Raw genomic sequence first — 26002 nt, 5'->3', positions numbered from 1 at the left:
CCAACTTTCTTTTGATGGCTTTGATCTCTTGGTCCTAGAGTGAATAATTAGAGAAAAGAAGTGAAAGTGACTCATAATGACATGTTTAACCATAGGAAGTTGAGAATCCTAGATATATCTTACCCTTGATGTTCCCTCAATGTATGTAAAGGAAGTTGGAAAGAGAGGCTAGGGTTGTGCACTACCCCACCTGGTACACTATACCCTACACACAGCCTCACACGTTCACTCGCACTACACATACATGCCATTGTGTATGCATTGTTAGTTAATTCCACTAGATCACATTATACACCCATTGTGCATTATTACCTCCTAGTGCACACATGTGCACATCATTGTGCCACACCCACATGCACTTGCAAGAGTCTCTTTCCTCTCATTTTCAACCGAACAACCACCCTATTCACAAGGGAGGGTCAAAGTTAAGGAGGAAGTTGGCACCTTGCAATGCACTAGTGTGCACTTATATACATACGTGTACTAGCATGCACTAATATACACTCATCTGGACTAGCACTAACACTCACACTAACAAGGATACATGCACTTGTGTGCACTTGAGCACACTAGCAGCAACACGTGTACTTGTGTGCCCTTGTGTATACTTGTGCCCACACACTTCACCCACTCTAGGTCCATTATTGCTCATAATGATTACCCTCCAATCTCACCTAGCGCACTTGTGTGTGCTTGTGTACACTTGGTTGCACTTAGGCACACTTGCACTAATATTGACACTAGCACATGCAAGTTCAAGCACATGTGCACTTGTATGCACTTATGCATATACCCTTAGTCACCCTAAACCCATTACACGTAAGCGTGCACTAAGCCTATCATTGTGCACTTGCATGCACTTGAGTGCACTTATGTTGTGCTTGTGAGAACTTGTGCATGCATGTGAGTGCTTCTATGCACTTGAATACACTTGCTTTGGCACTTGCACTTGCACTTGCACATAGTCCCACCACACCGCATTAGTGCATAGTGAATGTTCACCATGCACTCACCCAAGACACTAACCTCTGTCCCTAATCAAATCATAGTACACCCTCCCTCTCAACCTACATCCACCTACCTTAGTGCACATTAGGAAACCCATAGCCAGCCCTAGTGTAGTATCCTCACACACATGCATTGATGCACCCATAGTCCAACCTAATGCACACATAGACTAGAACCAACCTTGCTCCTTGCACTTTAATTAGTGCATACATACCTTAGGATACACCACCGCACACACCTAGTGCACATCATCACATATTAGCACAAATACATCCATTCACATGCTTTTTTACACTTAACCCACACTAGTGCACATCGCACTTGCTCCACATATCATCTCTTGCATAGTAGCGCACAACACAAGCACGTAGCCCTCCACCTTAGTACACCACAATATTGCACCACCCTAGTATACTACACTGTCAAAACCCTAGTGCACTTGTCTCACCCTTACATATCAACCCTAGTACATGGCACTTTGCATCTTGGCTAAGAACACTCCACTTTATCAATTCAACTTACATTGTTTCACACAATACCCTAGTGCACACATTGCACTGTGCATCTTAGTACACTTACCCATGCATATATACTTGCCCATTCTTGCATTTAGCTAGTAACACACTTGCACCAATCACACTCTTGCATACTAGCCTTAACCACTAGTTCACCCACATAGGACCGAGGGCACCCTATTGCATTCTAGAACATAGTAACTCAACCATGGTGTACTTGCACTAGCATGTTACTAAGCCACATGATCATAGTGCATTGGCATTTTGCACTAGTCTTACACACTAGTGCACATATGTATTAGTGCATGGCAACCCTTGTGTACATATCCCATTGTCCACCTCTGGTACACTTACTCTTGACACGTAACTTAGCTCACATTAGCAATTGCACACATGCATTCTAGGATGCTTGCCCTAGTGCATCCCTAAATGTTCATCATTGCATATCATACCTCCACATATATGCATAGGGCCTATAGATTGACTCACACTAGTGCAAGAGAAGCTTGGAGAAGAAAACATAAACCAAGAAGCAAAAACATAACCAACAAAGGAAAACGAAGGGAACTCATTGTTGAATATCATTAAACCCATCGAAACAATATTATTAACTTGATTCCAAATTTTCTAAGATGTTATAAGTTGGTCTATGCAAAATGCACAAGCATGAACTAAGATTAAGGAAACCTTGCTAACTAAGTAATCAAACAACCATAAGGGGAAAAGAATAAGGATAAGGATCAAAATAAGGGGAACACTCAATGATAATGAAAATGATGAACCAATTAACAAAGGATAACCTAGGACTTAAATTCGCGATGTAAGCGCATGTGCTTGGGGAGTGGACATGACCTTTTGACTCCACCTCAAATAAAGACACCACTCCTAGTAGATCTGTAAATATTGAAAACACCCCTATTCACAACCTTATCAACTAGGTTATTCAATTACTCCACCTAGAGGCAAGAAATGCCAAACCCAATATATTGGATAGAGCTTAAGATTCAAGAAAAGTCTCGGATGACTTCTAGGCCACAATTGATACCTTCCAACATGCCAATAGCTTCAACATCTCTATGATCCCAAAGGCCATGGAACATATGCTCTTAGAGTTGTAGGACCAAAGCGCTAGCACCCTAAATTGGTTATTGAACATCAACAACTACACAAGACAACAACTTGCAACCATGCAAGCAGAAATGGATGGCATTTGAAGAATCTTGTCGAATACCAAAGCTACAGGGTCCTCACAAGATTCATTATTGGATCCGGTGTAGTAACGCCTATTTGTTGACCATATTGATATGCTACAAGTACACATGCACATTTCTTAGTCTTTATTAACAAAAATAGAGAATGTCTCTAAGGACTAAGCTAAGATCCCATTAGTGGAAAAACAACTCGATAAGTATTGAAGGGGGGGGGGGGGGGGGGGGGGGGGAGGACCCTTATAGCTTTGTCAAGCAAGTATATGAAACAAATAACCTTACGGGTGATGCTAAGATTAAACAAGTTTTTGAACTATGTATTGGAGAAAAGAGATAAACTTAGTTCACCTGGATAGATGCCACTAGGAGATCTTCATTTGTGCTACCTAAAGATCTCATTATTAGGCACTTTGCAAAGGCCAACTATGGTTGACAATCTCATTTTCTACTTAATGAACATTGAGCAGTAAGAAGAGAAAAGCATAAAGACTATGTCACTAAGGTAAGAAGCCTCTTTCAACACATACCAATTTGCTAAAGGCCCACTCCCAAGGCTATAACCAAAGGTTTCTTCAAGTGAATCTGCAATGAAAGGATTTATGACATGATGGAAGGAAACTCGGGCATAAATCACTCTAGCAACCATGATGTGCTTCACAAGGCAATCTGTGTTAATGACCTATACAGAGAGAGAAGTAGAGATAAGAAAGCCATCACTAGCCCCATCAAGAATCTCAATTAAGTCGTAGCAAGGTTGAAGTAAATGACACACAAGTCCTCATGGTGAACTTAAAAAGTAGTGTTGGGGTAAAAGTCCCTTGGGCCTGCCCGTGTACAGTGACCGCCCATATTCTTTATTCATATATATATGAAAGTGCAATAATGCTATCATAACATTGTTGACAGCACCTACATTGTGTGTGCTCTTCTCTCCCGCATCTCCTACATCCCTTTCAACTGGTATCAGAGCAGGTCCTTTGCGAGCGCTTCTCAACCTTCCCTGGCATCTACATGAGGTATGAGAGCTTGCTTCTCACTTAGTTCTTAGCCATTCTTTGACATGAATAGCAGGGTTTCATGAAGAGGCAGCCATAGCTTCCATCATTGAAGCTTGTTCTCTTCACCTCTTGCTTGGACTTGTCCTAGGCTTGTGTAGGCCTTCATTGGGCTCTTGCTTATCCCCTACCCACCCTGATTTGGCCCCTCAAGTACAGCAGCATGCTCACGTTTTATTTGCGCCTATTTGCAAAAATGGCTCAAAAATCACTCTTTTTGTCATATCTTGGGATTCGGAACCTGATTCAAGCAAGGTAAGAGTCTAAGTTGGGGTTTTTGCACGCTCCAAACGTGATGGTGGTGTTAGATTTGCCAAATTATGATGACAAAATATTTTACAATAGATTTCAGGTCTGAGATAGCATGTATTTGTATGCCTAAGGCTTATGTGATGCTTCTACTGATGTCTATTGATACCGGATCACTTGTGGATGTTATGCCTCTTATGTGAGATACATTTGGAGCTGATTTAGCTCAGCCATTGACTATTTTGAATAGCCCCAAATCTTTCCAAAATAGGGTAGCCACCTGTTACTTCAATTTTATGCTTACAGGTTTTGGCATTTGGCCCAGTTGGTCCCGAATGCTCCCCGAATGATGTGGGAATGTATGCCTATCATGTGAGATGGTTTTGGAGCTGATCTTGCTCAACCATTGACTATTTTACATAGTCCACATGCAGCCCAAAACAAAAAAGCCCCTTGTCATTACATTTTATGCTCATGCTACATGGTCATTTGATGCCCGATTATGCCCGGTTGGTGCCTACATGTCAAAGAATGTATGCCTATGAGTTGGCACTTGATCTGAGCTTGGTCTGAGCATTATTTTTCTTAGTTTTGGACTATTATTTACTGCTTGAAACTTCAGGGCTGAAACTATTTATGCTACGTGGGTTATGCCTATTGGTCATGGGGTGCTCCCGGCTACTCGGTATGATGTCATGATGTATTTGGACTATGCCGCATGTCTTGTTTATGCTCCGGAATGCTTTTGAGATGAGATTAGAGCTCGATTTGGGTTTGACTGTCACTTCTTTGCAGGTAGCATTTCATATATGACATGGTTTATGCCTAGGCTACCCAGTACGAGTTATGGTATCTTGGTGAATGCTTTATGCTTTGGCTATGGATGGCAATTGTTTGAGCTCATCTCGACATTCATTTGAGTATTCCCTTGAGCAGTTGGACATTGGCTTGGCTTTTTCCGTTACGACCTTGGAAGCTATATGGGATTTGATGCTCTGAGATTATGGATCTTGCTATTACTTGGATGCACTTACTAATATTGAGCAGTGAACTGCTCCCTTGTTTTGGTAGTTGCCTATTGAGTTGTGATTGCTCATTTGCATTTGATATGCAGGATACTTACTGATCAGTGGACTTGGATAGTGCTTGGGATTTACAATTTTGGCCGTCCTGCTTCTCTATTGTATGGCATCTATGCTAATTGGGATGCTATTGCTCGTGTATGGGAGCAGTTGATCTTTATGCCCACTCATGTATGCACATGGTCTACTACTATGTATTTTACAGAGCCTCTTACATGGATGCTTTTACACAGATATTTGGGCTTTTATTGGAGTTTGATTCTTGCAGGTTTATTTTCCACTTGTCGTTCTTGGCTGGACATGTATGTTAGTACATGGTATGAGACACTATAAAGTTATGTATACTCCTATGTTTCGAGGATGCTTATGCATTTATGGCTCTGAGGCATGCTTATTTTTATGGCTGTGAGCTACAGTGGTTGGATATATCGTGCTTTTGTCTACTAGGCTTGTCCGTATGGGAGCTTTTGCATCCGTGGTTGATGCCTTTGTGTTCTCCCCTTCTGGTTTGGATGAGTCCCCTTTGCAGTGTGCTATGACGCCTTCCATCTCTTCTAGTCATGCAAACAGTCCTCTTGATGAGCATGTTCTCTCTTATGAGAGTTCTCCTGATTCTTTGAGCTCCTTGGATGTATTGGATAGCCCTACTCATGCTATTACAGAGCAGTTGTCCTCTTCTATAGGTTTTACAGGTTCTGTTTGCTTTCATTGTGGCAAGACAGGGCATGTGAAGTGTAAATGCTTCAAGTGGATTAGAGAGCAGAAAAGATTGTGCTGCACTAGACATGAGAGCAGAATCAGTGATACAGTAGGTAAGACCACTATTGATAGTGGTATAGTGCATGTAGTTACCCATGATGATGCAGCTGAGCCTAGACTCATGGCATCATGTTACCCTGTAGATTACTTACTCAGTGATACGGCCTATACCTTTGATTGGCTTTTAGACAGTATGGCATCTTGTCATGTTACTCCACATAGAGCTTGGTTCTCTTCTTACAGGGAGGTTGACGGATGTATTTCTTTGGGTCTTGAGCAAGATTGTCATGTTATTGGTACAGGGGACATACACTTGGCTTTGCCAAATGGGTCTTCTCTTATGCTCCATGATGTCTTTCATATACCTACACTCAGTAAGAGCCTAATCTCTGTCAGTCAGTTGCATGGTGCAAGATATTATGTCTCTCTTGGGGATAATTCATGGAAAATCCATCGTAGTTACTTGGTATTGGCCAGAGGTGTTAGATATGGCAGTGATTATGTAGTTCATGTCTCTCATGTGGGAGATTCTATGGTTGGAGTTACGCAGAAACCACATGCATTGTTATGGCATTATCGCCTAGGCCATGTACGACACGCTGAGATGGATGCTTTATGTGATATGGGCTTATTGCCTGCTCTTCCCCATGCTACTTGCCCTCATTGTACTCATGGTCCATGTAGAGTCTCTTTGGCTTATGGCGATCATGTGAGGCATGCTCCTCTAAATCTAGTCCATGTTGCAGTATATGGACCTATGCCTTCCCAGTCACTTGGTGGAGCGTCGTATTTTGTGACCTTCATGGATCATGCTACCCACCATGTTTGGGCTTACCCTTTGGCACGGATTGAGGATGTTGTTCCCATGCTTGGCAGGTTTATGGCGTTGGTAGCAAGTCTAGATGCTTGTAGATGGATTATGAGAGTCATGCTATCTCTCCCAGCTTACCAATCTCTTGTCAACAAATATGGCATTGATTTCTTATGCCCACGGTATTATGGGATTGCTCATGGCATATGCTTGACTTTACAGGCAAAGGTTGCTTCTATGCTTACCACAGCTAGGTTGTCTTATGGATTTTGGGCTGAGTCCCTTATGATGGCAGTCTACTTGGTTAATCAGACGTCGTGTTTCTCTTTGGATGTTATTACTCCACATGAGGCATGGAGTGGCATGAGACCCTCCTATGATCACTTGAGGATGTTTGGCTGCCAGACATCTATCAAAATGCCACATGAGCATATGTCATGCAGATGCATACTCCTTGGTTATGGAGATGGTGACTTTACAGCTTACAGGTTTTGGGATTTAGATGCCTAGCAAGTTCTACGCAATTGTCATGTTGTCTTTTATGAGACGCAGACACCTCTCAGGCCTCTTGATGTGCATTCAATGCGCTTTATGGCTAATTCTACAGCCGTATGTCAGTCTTCCGCTTTGCTAAGGCTGCATACTATCTTGAGACCCCGTTTGACTTGTGTCCGAGATGCTAGCCCTCTTTCGATGATTGACCTTGGAGAGTCTATATGCTCTCCGCTGTCTTTTATGCACTATGATGATGCTATGCATCACTCTGATGCTTTACAGCCATGCACTTATGAGTTGTGTTGTTTGCTTCATGGGAAGCAGTCATGGATTGCTCTATTGTCTAGAGCTATGGGATCGCTTATCTCCTGGATGTCATGGACTCAGGGATGCTTGACTCTTCTTGTGAGGAGGTTCCCGCCACTTATTGTACAGCTCGCTTTCCAATTGGGTGTTGGGTGAGATGTCATGATTCCTCACCTTGTCTTTTTCTTTTCTTTTGTTTTTTTTCACTCCCTAGCCCATCGGCCTTTTAGTGGGAGATTGTTCGGGTAAAAGACCCTTGGCCCTGCCCATGTACAAGTGACCGCCCATATTCTTTATTCGTATATATATGAAAGTGCAATAAGACTGTCATAACATTGTTGACAACACCTATATTGTGTGTGCTCTTCTCTCCGGCGTCTCCTACATCCCTTTCGGTCTACCCATGTACAGTGACCGCCCATATTCTTTATTTATATATATATGAAAGTGCAATAAGGCTGTCATACCATTGTTGACAGCACCTACATTGTGTGTGCTCTTCTCTCCTGTGTCTCCTGCATCCCTTTCAAGTAGTAGCAAGAGCTTCAAAAAATGGTAGAAACCTTAAAGTTGTCCTGACCTTACCAACAAAATACACAATACATCCATTGTGGCAAAGACCATCTCCCTTCAGAGTGCTCATGGCCAGCATATGCAGATGCACTAATTGTGCATGCTTTAGGCATGAGGCAACCTATTATAGAGCTCCACAATGACTTCCTAACCCCAACCCCAACTTTTGCTATCCACAATAAAACCGTGGATTCAATTACCCAAGATAGCCTCTAGCCTTAGAGTTGAGGTCAACCCTTTTGGGATTCCTAGACTACCATACCTAATAATTACTCATCTCCTAATAAGTGGTACGCCCATCCATTATATCCAAGAGCTTATACAGAACAAGGATACACCAACCACTTTTTTTGCTATCATGAAGGGGGTCACCCTATCGTGATGGATTATAGGCTTATGCCAATTATGATGTTAGAACGAGGAAGAGGGCAAGGAATAATCTAGCCTTGAGAGACACTTGATTGCTAGAATTACAAACAATAGGGATACATATCCTTGCATTGTCCCCAATGACAGCAACAATCTTAGGAAAATGAAGTAGATCAACAATGCTCAGAGTGTGGAATTGCTCATATGTACTAGCATTTTCCAAGATGGAAAGCTAGCAATAGTAAGACAATCACCTCCTTGGTGACCTTGAGTCTCTTTATGGTGGAAATGATCAAGGATGAAGATGTTATTTAAATTACAATCAATGTCATCACTAGGGCACAAACCAATAAAGCTGAAATTTCCATTGAAGAACCAACTATGATAAATGGTTGACAATAAGAAAGAAATATGCCAAGAAAAGAAGAAAGCATGTTGATCTCAAACTGAAAAGTGAAGGCTTGACCACCCTTTAAGTCACTAGTCCTTTATCTAGTGTAGAGTGTCACAGCAGCACCACAAATAGAGAAAGCTAACATAGAAAAGATAGGGAATATCCAAATCCAAAGCAACAATTGACTACTATAGATAAGGTCAACAAGAAATGGATCAAATCAATGTAAGAAGAATTGCTAGCAACAACTAAGGTAGCCATGGAGACCATCAATCTTCCCAACCTCCCCCATGCTTTGTATGCATCTTTTCCTGCTCCACCCCTAGACCTTGCGAAATCCACTACTCAACTATTATATTTTGGCCAACACACATACGAACAAGAGCCTGTAAATCCAAAAAATGTAGGGTATTCTAAATTTCAATACCAAGAGAACCTAGTGTCATCTCAACCCTCACATTTACAAACGTCTCAATTTCACTTGGAGTACTTATGAAAGGAAGCATTGCCATATGGCAGGCATTCAAAAATTCGATAGATAGAGCTAAACATGTTCAATAGCCACAAAACCCACAACTGAGCCTCTCAATTCCACCAACCTTGGGATCTTTGGGGATCAACACCTTTTGGGAAGGGGTAGAGCATCACACCATCCTTCCAATGGAAGCCCTCAATGACTCTATCAGATGGAGAATCATTGACATGGGAGTTGGTGTTAGCACAGTTAACCAGGATGGTGCTTCCTGCATGGGGAAACCCACAAACTTAGCATGTGCATTTCAATTTGACAACCACCAATGGATTCAAGGTCCTAACCACAAGTTGTGCTAAAAGACTTGCTAGTCGACATTGTCAAAGTACAATTCTTGAACAACTTCATTGTCATGAAAGGGGTTGACTACAACTTGCTACTTGCACATCCTTATATACGTAATGCATAACACATTGAGTACTAGGGCAAATGGTCTAGTCTTCCTCAGGAATAGGAATGACACATTACAAATAAAAATGGAGACATACAAAACATTCCCATTTAACCTAGATGAAATCTCTAGCATGCTCCAAGGAGATGCCATATGTCCTGCCCATGAGCCTCTCACAAACTACATTTTGTACCCCAAAGGAAATCAAGGCTGGATGTATATACTTGCCACTATGGAATTGTTGTTTACGAAAGAACTTGAATATAAAGAATCTCAAAAATATATGGATCAGCGAGGAGCACGAGACCCTACTGTCCAAATAATCAACCCTTAGTTAGAATGTATCTCGACGCCTCTCTCTATGATGACCCCTAACTCAGTACCACAAGCTTTCTCTGTAAGCTATCACATTCTAATGAATGGGCTTTAATTGCATAAGTTGTTAAGCCAATGGAAGCCCTACTTCCATAAGAAATTGAAGCAAACCTTCTAATCTTCAAAGACTTTCTCACTTGCCCCATGTGGCAATAGACAAACCTTCATTAGGTCCTATTTGACTATCACAATGATCTCTTTGTCACCCTAATGTGAGAGTAAGGGGTTGACACCAAAGACGAAAGTGATGAATCCACCAATGATGAAGAAGATAATGACATGGGCAGTGACTTAGTTAGCTACGGCACCAATGGCCAAATGATAGAGTAGATCTCAACTAATCCTATGCCCTCTCCTACAAAAGGTTCGGTCATTGATACGAGCATAGTCAAACTAAAATCCAAACTTGAATGGTTGGAGCACCTACAAGTATTAGACTACGAGCAGGTGTTAAAGACAAGTAGTGTTTATTAATCGATCTACTCAAAGAGTATCGCAATGTGTTTGCTTGGAATTACTCTGACCTTAAGGACATTCCACTCCAAGTCCCAACACATACCATTCCATTAAAATCTAATGCCAAAAAGACTAAACAACAACTCCACCCTTGCACGGCTAATTGATTCTATAAAGTATATTCTCCACTTCTCAAAGTATTATCAGTCAAGGACAAGTGAGAGTTCCATTTTGTCCTTCCTGATAGAGGGTTTAGTATATTGGCATTTATTACATTATTTATAGAAACAGACTACGTCTCTGAAGAGAGTTGGCCACCACAATTGGGAGTCTAGAATCTCTTCGTTGGCATTTGCATCGAAATGTCCTCCTACAATCCCTCAATGTACTTCTTGTAGCACACCCTCAATCTCATGCTTGCATATGCATCTTTCAAGAAGTCCCTCTCACCTTAGTCAATATAGTTGACTAGCAATCATGTAATAGGCTTGACTCTTGATTAGGAGATGGGCAAGTCATGCTTTTTCAATAGGCCACTCCGGTGGGCCATTTTCTAGAATGTGGAAGATGTCATCCCCACAATGGGGTATACAAACATGCGAAACAAACATGTACCAAGGAGATTGTCATCAACCCTAATTGCTTGCTCTGGCTTGGTGATACGAGACATATGGTCGGCAATAAAATGTTACTTTCCTTTGTGTACAACCGCATAAAAATCAAATTTTAGCAACAATAGAATTTATCCAACAATGTTGCCTGTAATGCAAGGCATGTTAACCAAGTAAGGCAATGTCTAATGGTCTATGAAGAATGTGAATGGGATAACAACCAAGTAGTGTCAAAATCTCTTGATGGCATAGACCATCGCTAATCCTTCCCATTTTGTGGAGTAATTCATTTTGGCTTTGATGAACTATCTCCTAGCAAAGCTCATTGGGAAATCCATATTATGCTTGCCAGGTTGGCACAATGTAGCCATAATTGCGATTTTGGATGCATTGATATGCACATGGAAGGTGATTACCCAATCCAAGGCTCATAAAATGGGTATGGTCATAAGAGCCTTCCTTAGGGCTTCATACGAAGCTTCACATTCCTTTTTTCATTCCTAAACAATTAGTAGCTTGTGTAACCATGCTATGGAAACTTAGTTTGGCACAAAGTAATGATAATAGCCGGTATGTCCAAGAAAACATTGGATGCCTTTGTGGTTGGTGGATGTTGTCAGATCCATTATCATCTTAATCTTGGCTATCATTCCTAGATACCACATGGCCCAAAATGATACCATTTTTAATGTAAAATTAACACTTCAAAGGATGATTTAGAGGTAGGTGACACTATCGATATTGCTTGAAAACTAGTTGAAGCTTTTCAAGGTGTTCCCCCCAATGGAATGGACATAGAGGTGGTCCAAAAGACTTCACGGCAATGTCTTACCATGTCTTTAAAGATAGTACACATGAGTCTTTGGAAGGTGGTCGGTGCATTAGCAAAGAAAAATGTAGATAGTACACATGAGTCTTTGGAAGGTGGCTAATGCATTAGTCAAAGAAAAATGTATGGCAATGTAGGGGAAAACCCCCCATTCAGTGGAAAATGCAATCTTAGGCCAATCGTCTAGGTGCACTTGTATCTTGTTGTAGCCCAAAAAGCTATCCAATAAACTATAAGCTTTTCTTGCCATGCATTTGCTCATGTGAACTGTGTAAGGAAGTGGTGATGATTGTATCTTTTGTTTGTAGCATTTAGTTTCTTACAGCTACTCGGATCTTGCTATTTTTCTAGGTGATACCTACTTTGTGTGCTCAATCTCAAGTAAATTCTCAAGCTCTTCTTGTACATGGTGGCATGGTACATGATTCTAGCCATAGACTACATGACTAAGTGGACAAAGGCTACAACCACTTAGTCTAGGAACATCTCATGTCCACATTCCTCATCTTGCATTAGAAGTCTAGCCCTTACTACCCTCAAGCAAATGGCCAAGCAGAGGCAATTAACAAAATCCTCATTATTAGCATCTTAACCAAGATAGTCTCAATCTCACGATGAGCCTGAATCATAAGCTCATGGTAGCACTATGGGCTTATCATACACCATACAAGACAACCACAAAGCAAACTCCCTTCAAGTTAACCTATGGGACTATCACGATTATGCTAGTCGAGTTCTTTATTCCGAGTATTTACATCGCAATTCAAGAGCACTGGGAAGGTACTAAAACTTCAACCGAACAACTCATTAAACTTAAACACCTTTCGCAAACATGCCTCCTTACAACTTATGCCCTCCTTGTTGCTGAAAAAGCCAAACAAAAGGCACAATTTGATAAGCACATCAAGCAACGATCCTTTGAGAAAGGCAATCTCATATTGCTATATTTGATCAAAGGCCATATGCAAAAACTTAAACTTTGAGACCTCAACCCCTACCACGTTCACCTCATCAACAAAACCAGTAACATGGATTTAGAAACCTTGGAAGGGCACAACATTAACCATTTAAATGGTTGTCATATTAAGTGATATTAGCCTCCCTGCCATTATTTGCACGAGCCACCCATGACAGAGACTGCCATTCCCATATGAGCCATCATGGTGACCTAGCAAACATGGTATGAACAAATGGAGCCACATACACAACTCACCCACTAGCCCACCACTAGTCTTTTGCTTAGAACCTTCAATATTAAAGCCGCCATTATCGGTAAGGCATGGGGAAAAGAATCATGGGAACAAAAGTAATAATTGGTCATAATTGACTCACTAGTTTGCATAATTCAAAAAGAAGCAAAATCATTTATTAATACATAGAACTTTAAGCTTCACCTTAGCATGGCCAAAGTTGCTAGGCTTTGTGGAGGTGGAAAGTGGCAAAAGCAAGCCCCACCAACATTGGGTGCGACACCCTACTAGCTCTAGGTGTGACCGAGCTCTTTATACACACACGCGCGCGTTGAGAGAGAGAGAGAGAGAGAGAGAGAGAGAGAGAGAGAGAGAGACTAAAAGAAGTCCTTGAGGATCCTTAAGAGGATTGGCCGGTGAGTCATGGGCAGGCGATTCACTCACAAGAGAAAGGACAAACTAGAAAGAGAAAGATGTGTCTCTCTCTCTCTCTCTCTCTCTCTCTCTCTCTTTTTCGTAAACTCTCTCTCTCTCTCTCTCTCCATACATATATCACTCCATCAGGTCTACCGTCTACAGCACCCATAATCCTCTCTTTCTAGAGCACCCACGACCCTCTCTTTTGTTTGTCTACACTCAATCCTAATCTCTTTTGCTCCAAAACAGACGCACACACACTCATTGTCACACACAGAGCTTGCCTCCTAGCCAGCACCTTCCACCACAATATCTCGGCAAACTCCTCTTCCTTCTCCTCCCCCTCACCATCATCATCACTACCTCTTATCAGAGCCATTCCAATACAATTATCACACCTTGTAGCAGCTCCAATTTATAGCCCCCTGATCATCATCATCTTTTCCCATAATTACATGTACCTCTTAGTATTGAATTGAGCGGTCCTATAGTAATCAACCATAGCTCATCAGCTAATTTGTTTCCTTATGAGTACCTCCCTTGGTGGCTACAACCAGAGCAGCAGCAGCAACAGTATCAATCATTGTATTGATCATGGCCGTCAGCACCATGGCCATGTTTTGCAAGCTCCACCTTCAAAGAGTAGCAGCATAATGGCTGCAGCTGCAGCTGCAATGATGCCAGTGCAGCCGGCCGCAGCCGCACGACAGGCCATCACGGGTGCTGCCAATGGCAGCGCTGCTGTCGGCATCCATAGGCCCTTCTTTAATTTCCCTGCCCCGAATAATCATTCCCCAAGTGCCCCTCCAGTACCTCATCCTCACGATCACAGTCCCATGAGCTTAGAATCAGTCCTTCCAGCTCATCATGCCACCCCCAGCAGCTTCTCAGTGCCTTCCCCAAAGCGGTTGAGATCAGGTATATGAGTAACTACTAATCTATCCTTCTACATCACACTGAAAAGTTAGCCTCCGTATCCCCAAATTTATATATATTAGTTAACGTCTAATCATACATAATTTGCTTACTACTGTCTTCTATATAGTACAGCCCCAGTAATCGTATGCAACAATGCCCCAAAATTAGTGCCCCCATAATTGAAGGTGTTCAATCTCTGATAATCATCCTCTGAAATTTGATCTCAGCTTCTTATTAACTTATTAGCTCATCCTTGTAGACGTTTGGACTCCTCTTCTATAAGTTGCATTTACTTCCATGACATTATAATCAACACTAGTAAAGAGAGAGCATCCAGATTTAGCTGGCTGATCATGGTCTGTTAGTCCATTTGCTGGATCTTGAATGACTTTCAGCCGCTGTCATATCGTTGGAATATTGCATACTCTCATAGATTGGTAAGTTTCAGCTTCAATGTGATCAAAATGGCCAATATTCTGTTAATTTGTGATTAGTTCATAACTTTTGCACATGGGCTAGCTTTAGGTTTCCAAGTTGATGAACTAGTACTATGGCAGATGAATTACTGATGGTACTGCGAGGTCTTAATCACTACAAGAATTGGTTTGAGAAATTGGTATTACGGCAGGGAATACTCTGAAGTATAGCTTACTGAATCTGTGGTGGATGGGTCCACATGCAGGAGGCAATCACTTCCATCAAGACCCCAGTATGGAGTACAGTACTGAAGCAACAGGAGCAGATCAGAAGCCTTTGTTATACGGTCCATACGATGGCTCGGACGAGTGCATGGAGGATGAGATGAATGGCCTGGATGATGGAATGGCCCAGGCATGCCATGGATTAGGGAGTGGGGACAAGAAAGGGAGGAGGCTGGGATATGAGCAAGTGAAGGCCTTGGAAAAGGCCTTTGAGGTGGAGAACCGATTGGAGCCTGAGAGGAAGGTCTGGCTAGCAGGCCAGCTTGGGCTGCAGCCCAGGCAGGTAGCTGTGTGGTTCCAAAACCGCCGTGCACGCTGGAAGACTAAGCAGATGGAGCGAGACTACGGCGTCCTCAAGAGCAAGTTTGAGGCTCTGAAAGCAGATAGGGATAAGCTTCTGCTGGAGAAGGAGAGTCTCAAAGCAGAGGTAATCTTGGATTCCTTCATTGAGGCCATCTAATCTGATATGGAATTATCATCATGATCTTTAAGTTGGTTACAGAGAATGATGCAGTACAATATTGTCAAATAAGCATTTAAAAACTTCCTATAACAGACCTTATACATTATTAAAATATCATTTCCTTAGGTGGGGTAGAATTATAAAAGTTTGACCTGAAGACAATTGGCTGATCAGAATTCTAGAGCACCATTAGAATGTAAATCTCTCCTTAGATTCTCAGGAGTGAAAGCTAATCCATTACTCCTTTAATTTCATTGGTACTGCATTATTGCAGTATCAAAGTGCCAAAGCTCACTAAAGGTGGCTGTTGGTATCAATGGTTCCGCCCCTGAAAAGTAATCATATTATACCACAGGTTGGTATATCTGTATGCTTTGGTTTATGAAGTGCACAGTAACTGAGAGATTACTAAAGACTGGCCCACAACTATTTCCCACCAGAAGAAGGCTGCTGTCTGATTTTTTCTGGGCCCGTACATAAGTCATGCTTAATACCATCTCGCTTGAGTCAGACTTGTTAAGTAAAATTATGCATGAACAAGTCTGCTGAATTGTGCATTCTTTTGAGAGATTAAGCAGCATGAAGTTTGTTATTGTTGCAGCTTGCTAGGCTGAAAGACTTTGAGAAGGGAGAGCAACCCTCCACACAAAGTGCATCAGATGATCAGATCAGCTCTCCACCGACCCTTGCTTCTTGCTCCATGGTTGATGAGGGCACATTGAAGACTGCAACCTTTGGGGCTGAAGACAGAACCGCTGCTGCGGTAGCTCCTATGACGGTGGCAGCAAACGCACTGCCCACAACGGTGACAGATCATGGATTGCCATCAAAGACTATAACACAGAGGCGGCACGAGCAGCGGTCCGAGAATGAGAGCCTGTCAAGCACAGATGAGTACAGTGATGATGGGGGTGCCATTGTGGACTCTTCAGCCAAGAATGCTCACATCATGAGTGCAATGCAAGGGCAAGCTGCTTCGACGAAGGGCTTGATGAATGAGGAGGACCATCTTGATCTGTTCAGCAACCATTGGAGGCCAGTGGCCGCCTCTCAGCTTGTGTACAGGCCCATTGTGAAGAATGAAGAAATGTGGGAAGATGAAGTGGTGGGAGGTCACCATGCTGATACTGCTGCACCAGTTGGAGCAGGCTTCAATGTGCCTTTGGATTGGTACTGGTCCCAATGATCATCATCAAGCACAGTGCCTGGAGTGACTCAGAAATATGGTTAATAAAAGAAGGAAAAACAAATCAATATGTCCACTTAGTCTGTATACATTTTTAAGAGAGTTTGCCCTTTAACTATGTAAACCAATCATGCTTCAGAGTCTGCAAATCACAAAGTACACAACCTTAGAGAAATTCCTTATACACATATCAGTTACTGGATAGATATGCACATCCTGTACAAGCTCTCTGAAGGAGCCAACATGTATATTACTTTTTTTGCAATGAAAAGGGGCCTTATAAGAAAAAGTCAGTCCAGATCCAGAAGGTGAATAAAGAAGAGCAAAGGACCTGCCTCTCTTTTCTATTTTACATTTGTTTTTTTTTTAATTAAAGGAAACAAATCGATTTCTTTTTCAATTAAGAAATCTTCTGCTGTAAATAGTCGTCCTGCATAAGTAATATTCAGCCTTATCATCTCCGGGATTAAGAATCACGCCTCAAAATTTATTTATTTGTTTGTTTACTCATCCATTTGTTTATTTATTTACGGAATTCTGGCTGATTTAAAAAGAGGACCCACATCAAGATTTTTCTTCTGAGACAGGAGAAAAAAGGGGCCTCGCGCGTACGACAATTGTTTTGGCAGCGTTTGGTGTTTATAGGGCGGAAAGCATATCTGGATTTTGCAATCATTACCATTACTTTTGCAATTTTCTTTCTTTTTCAAAAAATTAAGGAAAAGAGGATCCAAAAGTGATAACAGCCATTTGACATCTTATTGTCCGAATTGACCCTCGAATCCAAAATTCCAATAAAAAGTAATTATCTTGTTTTAGACCCATTCAATAAAGTGTTCCAACTTACCAGGTCAATCAATCAGGAGCTTGTGCTATCAAATGTCTTTATTGGGGACACCTCAATGTCTTTATTGGGGACACTTGTGTGCACGCGCGCACATGTGTGTGTGTGTGTGTGTGTGTGTGTAACCCCGCTTTTCAAACTTGCTCATCGAACTTAAATTCACAACTGCATAGATCTACCAAGGTAACAATAAGTTTGATCACTTTTTATATGCATGTTTGTTGTTAAAACAAATATTTTGGCCCATTATTTATTATCACCAAATGGTTGGCTTTGAAATAACTAGTTACAAGTGATCACACAACATGCAATGGTCGATGTGCAAGACCGAATTCTACAAGGGAAAATTATTCCAATGTGTTAGATGATTTTTCTAATACATTCAACAAGTGAACTCCAAATGAATTTTATTCAAGTAAAGAATTTCTCTACAATACAAATAGAACCTACCTCATGGAAAAGTGCTCTAATGGGTCATATGTGAGTATACACAAAAGACACAAATACTTAAAAAGCACTAAATGGAAAAGAAAATGAATAAGAGGGCAAAATAATTTGTCTACATATAATCATTCAATGATAAATCTAACAAATAAGATTAATGATCTCAACCATTCTATTGAAAGTTTAAACAAGCAATTGAAACTTCCAAGCAAAAACTCGCAAGAGAATTATCCAAGCATTTAAATAAATGCTAATAGTAATCTCATTGCTCATGTAATGAACTAATGACTAATCTCTATCAGTAACAATAAGGGCTTCGCCTTGATAGGAAGCAAAGTTGTGTCTATTTCCTACCAAACCAATGAAGCTTATATATAGAAAGGCCTCTAGCTGTTTAAGTGGAGCTTGTGACAATCACATCTAACGTATATTTAGAAAAATACATCATCAAAATGGGTAACTCAATCCCTTATGAGCAATGTAAATTTTCAAACCAAAAATCTTATTTAGAATGTTGGAGAAGGGAAAAAGTCTCTCTTGGGATTTTGTCCATGTTTCTATAAAATCATCAAACTAGCAAGGATTTACGTGAATGACAAAAAATAATCCCCAAACCTTGGCCTCTCAAGCTTAATGTAGTCATTCTTGACTCAACCCACTTAAAGAGTGAACTAAGAAATGTGCCTCTAACAAATATCAAGTCTAGGTGACATCAATTGAGACCCAACGTACTTGGCATAGGTGTTTGGAAGGAAACATGTAAGCTATTACGATGTGAGTCATAATTTCATCACAATGATCCATTGTTGCCCTTGGTGAGAATTGAAGAAGGGGTACATAGATAATGTTATACTAATCCAAAGGTGCAAATTTAAATACTTAAAATTTTACTCTAGTGTTTTAAAGGATAAATAAGTGGTATTTCCATGAGCAACTAAAAAAGATGATCATTAAAAGGATAAATAAGTGATATCACCATGAGCAACTAAAATAAAAGGAAAAAGACTGTAGTGCTACTACAAGATTTCACCATTGGTTGCACACTACCTTTAAAAAACTCGAGGAATACCAAAAAGAAATGTTATATCAAGTGTGCTCAAACTCTAAATAAAATTTCCTTGAAACCATTCTAGAGCATAACTTTAAGGCCCACTAACATAGCAAATGTTTTTCTATTATGTTTTGTTGTATGTATAACTTTGTCTGCTATGATCCATTAACCCATATAAGGTTGCAACTCTATGCATTACAACTCATTAAAAATATATCATTGGTTAGCTCATAAGATAGCATACACTACATAAAGTAATTGCAATTAGGGTTAAAAGGCACATGTAAGAAAAATATGCATTATTTACACATCCATAATCTTATAAAAATCGAAGATATTTAATTCTTGAGTTTATTAAAGTTTATAATCTATGAGTTGTAATTCAAATTGAGAGGTTAGATGATAATAATAAAAGGATAGTAAATAAGTAAAGAAAGTTATTATTGACTGATAATTGGACTACATAGATAAATGAAATGATACTTTTATGTGGGTAATTTAAAAGTAAAGAGAACATAATTGTCTATCCTAAAACCTTAATTACATCTTTTATTTTTGCAAGCATCAACCAGTCATCATGCCAACCCAAATGCTTGAGAATCAATGGATTATTATGTATTAACACATTAATAACACTATGATATGAAAATTCCATGATGGCAAGATAATCCTCCCAATTAAATTGCCATTGACTAATGTAGGATCTCAACATGCCATCTCCTAGAATTAGGTCAACTCTATGTGAACATTGTATTTGCATGATCAACCACAATAATCTTTTTACATTATTCCATGTGAGAAAATTGACTCTTTTCAAGGGCAGAAGACTCCTAGTTCCCAACCAAACCTAACTACATCTATGGTCCCACCTTCATAGAAACTCATGATGTCGTGGTAATTCGCACTGAGTAAACTATTGTGAAAATTCAAATGAGTTCTGTTGTGGTAAATCATCACAGAGGATGATATCCAATTTGCAAACATACTACCCCGACAATAGTAAACCCACTCACCTATGTAATCAATGCTTCCTAACCCGAAAACCTAGATCAAATTATCATGTGGGCAACGACACTTGATACAAGTATTTAGGCTTGTCAACATTTTCTTAGTTAAGACATGTTGAGTTATTACTAAATATAAGGCCACTATTTTGCACATTAGTGAATTCTTCTATCAAGATCCTTAAAGAGAGTATGTTTCAATGTGCACGCATACACAACTCTAGAAGAAATCTCATGTGTTCATTCATATTGTATCGTTTTTTAATACAATAGGGTGGCTCAATGACTCTCACTTTTTCTAGGTGTGTCTTGGACATTTGGGAGCTCATCCCTTCCATGTGGGCAAGCCTCATAGATTGGGCAACCAATGGACTAAGCAGACCTCATGGATTAGGTGAGAAATTGTGCTTCTCAATTTATTACCTACTTGAGACACCCCTTTACCCTAGAGTAAATTATGCTTCTCAATTTATTATTGCACCGATAAGTTATAGCAACAAATTTAAGGTGAGTTCTTTCAAATGGCATTTAAAATGTGCTAGCACACGTGACTCTAGAAATGACTTTCACCTTTTCTTGGTGTGCATCTTGGACCATTGGCGGCTCATCCCTTCATGTGGGCAAACCTAATAGATTGGGTGGCCAAGCTCCCTCATAGACTGGGTGAGAAATTTTTGGGTAGAGTTAATTAATACACTACTTTGTTACACCCCTCTATCCTAACATAAATTGAGCTCAATTATTATTCCACCAATCAATCTAACAAGTTTAAGGTGAGTTCTTTCAAATGCATCTCCATGGAAAACAAGGATAATAATCCTATAAAGAAGACCAAAATACATATTGATAGGTCCTAAGACATCATGAATGGAGATGATATTTCATCTCAAACCACTCCTTGACCTACTTATAACATTCCTACACACACACACACACACACACACACACACACACACACACACAAAATGTATGTGCATCTCAAACCACTCCTTGACCTACTTATAACATTCCTACACGCACGCGCGCATGCACACACACACAAAAAAAAAATGTATGTGCATGTATACACACACACAATGTCTATATATCATAAGCACATGTGCATGTTACACAAATATAAGCAAGACATGCAGCTATGCGTGTGGGCATATATAAGCACACTTCTTTGTAGTGCTTGCAATGACTGGGAAGCATTCCAATTGAATATAATCAAGTCGGGTGGGCAGGTCAAAATATCTGTAGTTGAGAGAAATTCAACAGACCTGGGTACATAATCATCACTCAATGTATATTTTCAAGCCTCCAATAAATAACAATATCCGGTGGCCTGCAAGCCTAGTGAAGATGTCCAGATCTCGTTTTGGGCCTGCAATAAGGCACGTCCAAGAATTTTACACTTAATATAATTGACATCATGCTGCAATACCTAAACTCTCAAAGGATTTACATCCAATACATCTTCCAATCCACTTGCAAAACTATACCTTTGGAATCATAATAGCCCAACATTGTTCATGCACCAAGAGAGTGTGTTGCCAGTGTTTCTTGTAAACATGTCACACATGGCCAATCGCTTGCACTTTACAAATCTTGAAGATGAATCAAAATGTATACATTCTATGGAAAAGTTGAATACATGTATAATTAGCCACTACATCTGGTTTGTTCCAATAAGCCTGCGTTGCATTTGGTACTGTCGACCATCTCAACATAAGCTTGGTAGCAGCAAAAAGTTGAGAGACTTGTAGAACCCGACTAACGATTTTGTAAATGCCACTTGGGGGCACAGAGAAACAGATTCAATTGTATGTTGCCAAGCAAAACTGAGGTGACTAATGTCCTTGTTACAGTGCTTGATGACAAAAGATGTCACTATAATGCCAACAAAACGTCAAAATATACTCCACTCTGAGTTCTCACAGTGGACATAAAGTCCTGAATTGACCGATTTTCTCCTCTTTAACAAAAAGTTGTCAAAGCTCACTGCTAGGTCAAACAGCTCCAGCTCTTTTTCCATAGTAGTATTCTTTACAGTTGACAGGATTGACCTTATTCAATCTTTTTTTACATATTTTCATGTACATAATAACAATGATTAAATTACAGCCAATGTGTTGTAAATATGACATAGCAGACTGCTGATCTGGTGACCACTTCGTTGACAGCTAGAAACGGCTAATATCAACTCCTCCACGAGCCAGCAGTGCTTGTGTACAGAGAATTGGATGTAAAGGTTATCTGCATCTCTATCTCCCCATAGGTAAAAGTCAGCACCAGAAATAAAAGAGTGTGATGACTAACCTTCTTTGCCTCCACCTGTTTGATGGAATGTAAAACTATGCTAGTTTACAGCAAGAAATGCTACAATCAATCACTCTCAATGAATGAGAGGACAGCATCCGTGTGAACTGAGAAAAGTTGGGTGTCCACAAAAAGCTGTTTAAAACCAAGGCCATCTTAGAACAGTGTCAATCACCACCATCATACTTCTGACAATAGACTAAAACCATTGAATAGTACTTCTAAAAAATAGCCCCTTCCTACCCTTAATCTAAAATATTGTTGCACTTAATATTGGCCCTGAAAACACTCAGATATGCCCAGCATAACAAAAAACATGAACCAGGCATCTGTCATTCTGCCAATCCCAGCTAGAAATGCAACAGAATGCTCAACCTTAAACCAATATATGGATGTGGGTTACAAGCTTACCTTCATAAAAGAGTGATCCCTGCTGTCAAAATCCTCCACAAAACTTTCTTTCAGGAGCAAAGACACCTGGAAATCAATCTCATTGTCAAACAAAATTACTCAATTTTTAACAAGAACGATTATCCACCTGACACCAAACACAGAAATAAGCAATCTCTCTCTCTATAAACCCAAAGAAGTGTGTCAATTCCTGGCACGGCATCAAGTACTCATCATAAAGCTTTTCCTCCCAGCCAATTCTCACTAGCTTCAAGAAATTTGTCCTGAAAGTAATGATATAGTACAGACTTATGCAACTAAAGCCTCTAAGATAGTACTTTCTAATTCACACCATAAAAGTTTCATAAATTCCCAAAAGAGGAGGGAGGAAATAAGAGTTCATCTGAACATATCCATAGCTTGACGTTCCTAATCATAGACAATGGCATAACCTCCATAACAGGCAGCCAAGTTCTGAACATGCAAGTATAGAAATTTTATATCCTCACCTTGTCATTATTTGACTGAACATTTGTAATAGTATGAGAGCGTAAATTCCCACAAAGCGACTCTAAATAGCTTCTCAAGACAGCTAAAAAACTTCCAGCTGCATGAAACTGGTAAGAAGGTACAATCAATAATTGGTCAACCATCAGTCTGTTTAAAAGTTCACTGATCCAATATATACAGATTTCTCCTGATAAGAAGAGAAGCCAATACTTAGCCAAACTATCAATTTCAAAAATAGATCATGCAGATTTTACAAACATGTCCTACAAAATTGAATCCATAACCTCTCTGATGCATCACTAAAGAAAATGATTGGCATTTTGAACCAAACATTCAACAGTTTTACCTTCCTTTCTTCTGTCAAACAGTCAAAAACTGGCATACATACTATTGAATACCATTGTTGATAGTTTGCGGCTGCTTGAAGGAAGAGACTGGTAAAGCTGTTGAATGTTGCTTCATCCAACATGTTATGGATTTCAATTTTGTAGAATGATGTCACGGGCCTCTAGTTCACCACTAGGAAAGCTCAACATAGCATTCATGCAGTACACATGCAGAAGACCTCACCTTCACAGAGCTGTTACTGTTCTCAAACAAAGATAAGGTTCTCTGTTTAGATAAATTTGGGCTTGCTTACCTGAGCATCATTATACACGTGTACTGGGTGCTTCCTTGCAAATTCCAATTCAGCAGCAAGCCTGGAATGATATGGCTGTAAAGCGGACATCAGTTCTCGTAGATGAGGAAGTTGAGGGGTAGATGGCATTGACACCTATTGCAGATTAAGTGAAAAGAACAGATGAAGTTAGGAAAAGCACCACATCCTTGAATATGATCACACAAAATTTTAATTAACAAGGGCAGAGCAGTAGCTTAGATATGGCAAGATGGCAAAGTGCAACATAATTATGCCACAATAGAGAAAAACTCCATGAAAACCTCTATTTTCCATCTATATCCTGTATATATTTACCTGTAAATATTCAAGTGTGCAATTGATGTTCTGCTTCCTAAGGGTACTTTCCCTGTATTCCTCAAAAAAAGCAATGTGTCTACAACCTGATTTGATTATTTTGAAAAATGTGGGACAGTATATAGGTCTTGATAGGGACCTACATCAGCATCAAGCTATAAACACTCGTTAGCTCTCCCACCACACAAACCCTAGACAGGACATTGCTGCTATTGTTGGAGTGAAGCAGGTGACCCACTCTCTTTAGATCATGTATTCAAGGTGGAGTACATTGATCACAGTTGACAGGGGTGGCACACTCCTACAAGGTATCCCAATCTTCTTTCTTCTCCTTCATCCACCGGACTTGGATAACAGTTCTGTTGTACGGGGGAGGAAGTGGAGATTAGGACCTCTTACATCTACCTAGGGGTTACTTTTGTTAGGCAACAGTTTTTCATGAGGGAAGCTGAGGACACGTCAACACAAGGGTATGCAACCTTGAGTACCTTGCAGTCTAGATGTACTCATATACAGTTTCAGGAGGCAAAGGTATGCAACCTTGAGTACCTTGGAGTCTAGATGTACTCATATACAGTTTCAGGAGGCAAGGACAAAGTTGTGGCTATTTGACACTTTGATGATCACCATGCTTATTTATGGTGCTCCCAGACAGGGACCTAAAGGCTAGCTCCATCCACAGATGGAGGAGGCGGACAGATGGTGCACAAGACCAGGATGATACATCAAAGTGTACACGAGAAGGGAAAGGATGGTGCAACGGAGGTTAATATGTTGCAGCTAAACCTCGACTAGAATACCATTTCATTTCAAACTCACTTCGTCGTTCTGCTTTCTTGGCCAATGTTGCAACTTCCTCCCTACTTGCTTGACAATGCCTAGGGTAGAAAACAGGAATCAAGCGATGCCTCTCCTGCTCTACCTTGTTCATTTTCTTCATGACTTCTACTATAATTACTGGATAACACCAACAAATTTCTGATTGCTTTGACCAAGTTAGAGGCCTTTCTAAGAGCACCTTATCGTCAAAAGTATGAATTCCAATGTCGGCATGAACATGTGCATGTGTCAAGTCAATAGTATTTCATCTAGTTTGCATAACTCATAACCTTGGATCGATCCCTTGTTGCCCCATATTTTCTAAAGCCTGCATGAGTAGAGCCCTACGATAGATGGCAACGATGGATACTACCTTTGGTGACCATGATCTCCCATATGAACAAGAGCAAGGCCTTGGTCCCACACAACATTGAACATTGTAAAACTAGGAGCCGCACCTTTTTCAGAGGCCTTGTTCAAGACTCCACTTTCTCCATAACTATGAGACAGCCCTAGGGATGGTACTTGTGAAGATATGCTAGGGTTTGCATCGAGAAAACACAAAATGTACGAACACAACTAAAACACAGTAACTTAGACCATACTTGCCAAGGGTTTCAAAAATGGGAGGTATGAAACGGGTTTCCAAAGTTTCATACGAGTTTCCTAAAACGTAAAAAATGGGTTTCCTTCGCAATGAAAATTATTGATATTTTATATACGTTACAAAATACTTAGCCCCATGGACCACAACAAAATATATTTTGAAC

General features: G+C 40.4%; 2 protein-coding genes across 5 annotated transcripts in view; one reads left to right on the top strand and one right to left on the bottom strand.

The window, feature by feature from the left end:
- Positions 1–13773: 13773 nt before the first annotated feature.
- LOC148029061 (uncharacterized) lies at positions 13774–17182 on the top strand. The gene is made up of 3 exons (XM_087687815.1): positions 13774–14543; positions 15226–15671; positions 16309–17182. The coding sequence occupies exons 1-3, from the start codon at positions 14153–14155 to the stop codon at positions 16891–16893; spliced, it is 1422 nt and encodes a 473-aa protein (XP_087543941.1). The 5' UTR covers positions 13774–14152; the 3' UTR covers positions 16894–17182.
- A 4644-nt stretch (positions 17183–21826) lies between these two features.
- The window catches only part of LOC148029059 (uncharacterized), a 70505-nt gene continuing 66329 nt past the window's right edge, over positions 21827–26002 (bottom strand). For 2 of the 4 annotated variants that reach the window (XM_087687813.1, XM_087687814.1), the window contains exons 15-18: positions 24078–24212; positions 23437–23544; positions 22949–23014; positions 21827–22672 (exon numbers count right to left, since the gene is read on the bottom strand). In XM_087687813.1, the coding sequence (XP_087543939.1) occupies positions 22604–22672; positions 22949–23014; positions 23437–23544; positions 24078–24212 (378 nt within the window). In that variant the 3' untranslated portion in view covers positions 21827–22603. Of the gene's footprint in view, positions 22673–22948; positions 23212–23436; positions 23545–24077; positions 24213–26002 lie in introns of those variants that run through there. The other 2 variants (XR_015692363.1, XR_015692364.1) reach the window with 2 other exon arrangements.

This window comes from Lygodium microphyllum, chromosome 11 (genome assembly GCF_053477565.2).
Source record: "Lygodium microphyllum isolate KBCC chromosome 11, Lygodium_microphyllum_v1.1.10, whole genome shotgun sequence".
NCBI classification, from domain to species: domain Eukaryota; kingdom Viridiplantae; phylum Streptophyta; class Polypodiopsida; order Schizaeales; family Lygodiaceae; genus Lygodium; species Lygodium microphyllum.
Note: the sequence above shows the minus strand (reverse complement) of the source record. Positions and strands in the feature narration are given on the sequence as shown.